This window comes from Aquarana catesbeiana, linkage group LG02 (genome assembly GCF_042186555.1).
Source record: "Aquarana catesbeiana isolate 2022-GZ linkage group LG02, ASM4218655v1, whole genome shotgun sequence".
Lineage (NCBI taxonomy): Eukaryota > Metazoa > Chordata > Amphibia > Anura > Ranidae > Aquarana > Aquarana catesbeiana.
Window position 1 is genome coordinate 463,630,978 of NC_133325.1, and position 3,443 is coordinate 463,634,420.

The window sequence follows — 3,443 nt, forward strand, 5'->3', positions numbered from 1 at the left end:
AATATAATTACTAGGCACGGCATGGACAACACTTCATCCCAGTCCTTTCAGTTACCGTTATCTTAGAACATTTGCTTTTTGATGTAAGACATGACATGATGAGAGACATTGACATACACTCCCATTTCAGGTTCCTTGCTGTATTTCACATATGGAAAGCTTGACACAAACTCAGTTCTAAGAGGATTCTTGCAGACATCAATCAGATTCAAAGGTACCATGGAAGATGTGACTGGTTATACAGGAAGCAGAGAAAAGGGAAGTTACATAGTGAACGCTTCAGGAAATACACTCCCTGCAAACCTGTGAGATTCTCTTTGGATTGCGGCTGCAGTGAATTGCCAATCATTCACTTGTGTACTGGTGTATTTTCCAATTTAAGCAAAGGTGATTTAATCTAGGCAGATCAAGAATGAGTATAAGACTGCAAGGAGGAGCAAGAATTATGAAAGTTATTATGACTACACTAAAAGTGAAGTTACATTTTAAGCTTTTGAGTGCAGATGTAAATATGCTTCTATTCAATCTAATTCTTTACCAAAAAAATATTATTTTCCCCCATGACTTACAGAAAATATTAGTAAGAAAAGTTAATACCACAGCATTATTTTATAAATGCAGTAAAACAATTCAAATATCACAGAAAACATAATCTAGAAAAATCATAATTACATTTTATTGTAAAATAAGTCACTTAATTTCCCTTTACTTTTGAAAATTTCCATTATTGAGTTCCATTACAAAAAAAAGACATGAAATTATGAACAAAGAAGTAAACGGTTTATGTAAATTTAAGGCAAGTCTCTCTGAATGGTTCAGTCACCTTATATGGTTAAATTTGTGGTTATAGACAGTTTACGTTTTACCATTTTTATCAGGGATACATGAGCCATTATTTTTCTTTAAAGAAGTTGTGCTTCCAGATCTTGTTAAATTATTTAAGCTAATTTTCTCTATCTCCATGGGTAAAGATTGCCGTTCTTCATTCTCTGTTTCCCTGTGATAGAAATAATTAAAGTTTGATACGATGACTGGAACTGGGAGAGCAATAGTCAAGACTCCAGCGATAGCACAAAGTGTGCCTACCATTTTACCTCCCAATGTAATAGGGCACATATCTCCATAACCAACAGTTGTCATGGTCACTACAGCCCACCAGAAACCATCTGGGATGCTGATGAACTGAGAGTTAGGCTCATCAACTTCTGCAAAATATACAGCACTAGAAAACAAAATGACGCCAATGAAGAGAAAGAATATTAACAAGCCAAGCTCTCTCATGCTTGCCTTTAAGGTTTGTCCTAAAATCTGAAGTCCCTTTGAATGCCTTGACAATTTAAAAATACGAAATACCCTAACAAGCCGCACAATCCTCAAAATTGCTAATGACATGTTTTGTTGTACACTGGGCTCTGTCTGCTTCACTAGTTCAGTGATAAGTGTTACAAAATAGGGAATGATAGACACAATGTCAATTATGTTCATTATGTTCTGGAAGAACTCTGAGGAACTTGGACAGACAGCAAACCTAACCACGAGTTCGAATGAAAACCATATTATGCAAGTTGACTCTATTAAAAAAAATGGATCTGTGAAGGTGTTCAAGTATGTTGCACTTTCTGAATAATTCCCTGAATTCTTGAAAATGTTAAAATCTTTTTCTTCTCTGAATTCTGGCAAAGTTTCTAAACAGAAGATAAGTATGGAGATAACGATTACCAAAACTGAAACCAGTGCCATTCCTCTTGCAGCACTAGAACTTTCAGGGTATTCAAAGAGCAACCAGAACTGTCTGTGATAATCATTATTTGGTAAAGGTATTTCTGGATCCTTTAGAAAACCTTCATCATCTCGAAATTGATCTAAGGCTTCATTTCCAAGCTCATAGAACACAATTTCATCTGCAAACACATCTATTGGGACATTTGCTGGACGTCTTATTTTTCCACCAGACTGATAATAGTACAGTATTCCATCAAAGCTTGGGCGATTTCTGTCGAAAAAATATTCATTCCTCATAGAATCAAAATAATTAATTCTTTTTTGAGGATCCCCAAGGAGTGTCTCTGGGAACTCATTAAGTGTCTTCAGCTGTGTCTCATATCTTAATCCAGCTATATTAATGAAAACACGTTGGTTTCCTTCCTCAATTCTCATTTGTTCAGACATCAGATTATCATGATATTCCTTAGAATATCTGGAAACATCTCCCTCATTTAAACACTCATTGATAAGCTGCTTCCATTTGGAGTTTTGGTTGGGCAAATCTAAATGTTCTTCTCCTGTTGTTTTTTTACTTGAATCCGTGTTACCATCAGTGCGAGACTCTTCACAACTTATTGAGGCCTCGTGAAGGGATTCCATCTTATTATCTTGAAACCAAATTTCAAAAGAGTACCATCCTTCAATAAACTAGACAATTTCAACTTTCTGCAAAAGAAAATCAGATTAAGAAATTTATAATCTACAGTGAAATATGAAATAACTTGACTTTAGCATTACATTTTAAAAATACATCTTAAACATGCATTTCATATATATTTTTAAAGTGGAATCTGAGCAATGCAATTATGAAGGAAGCTTTGATTAATTTGCAGCTTCCATACTGTTAGTACTGAACACAACACATACCAGTTGTCTGTTTCCTATAACAGCGTTCCTTTCTCTGCCTATTATGAAGCAGGCATCTTATCATATTTGGCAAAGTTAAATTTAGCTTTTGACAGTAGGGGAAGTGAGTAAATGGAAAATAGAATGAACATATTTCAAAGAACATATGGTATAATATTACACATAGCTGTTGCATCCAAATATTATGCAGACACATACTCACATGTACTGTCCATGTGCAAATTGATGGCATGTTCAGTGTATTTAGTCAATGGCTATTGTGAACAGAATATGTTTTTTTTTTTATAAAGTACGGACACTAGTCATCAAGCTTTTTATGTATATATTTAATATATGTGTCTCAAGAAATGAGATAGGTGTTCAGTACATCAAGTGTGATCAATTTTTAATGATTGGCACCATAGCTAAAAAATCCATAGAAAGTACAGGCCGGCAACTTGACAGCTTCTCCATAGAAAATATTTATTTGAGCATTACAGCAATAACATCATCCAAAAAATGCATCATCCAGCATTTTTGGATGATGTTATTGCTGTAATGCTCAAATAAATATTTTCTATGGAGAAGCTGTTAAGTTGCCAGCCTGTACTTTCTATGGAGCTTTTGTGAGCTTAATTAGCCAGAGCACCGACTACTCTACACACCAACTATACTATATAGCGGTAGAGCTTGGGTGACTTTTTCTCTTGCAACTTTAACAAAAACCAAATAATCTAAACTTATTTGGGTTATTTTTACCAAAGATATGTAGCAGTATAAATATGGCCAAAATGTATGAAGAAAAATTACTCATTTGCAAAATTTTATGACAG

General features: G+C 34.4%; 1 protein-coding gene across 1 annotated transcript; it reads right to left on the reverse strand.

Annotated features, from left to right (window-relative positions):
* Positions 1 to 855: 855 nt before the first annotated feature.
* KCNA10 (potassium voltage-gated channel subfamily A member 10) lies at positions 856 to 2,421 on the reverse strand. Its single transcript, XM_073617981.1, has one exon. The coding sequence runs from the start codon at positions 2,362 to 2,364 to the stop codon at positions 856 to 858; it is 1,509 nt and encodes a 502-aa protein (XP_073474082.1). The 5' UTR covers positions 2,365 to 2,421.
* Positions 2,422 to 3,443: the final 1,022 nt, after the last annotated feature.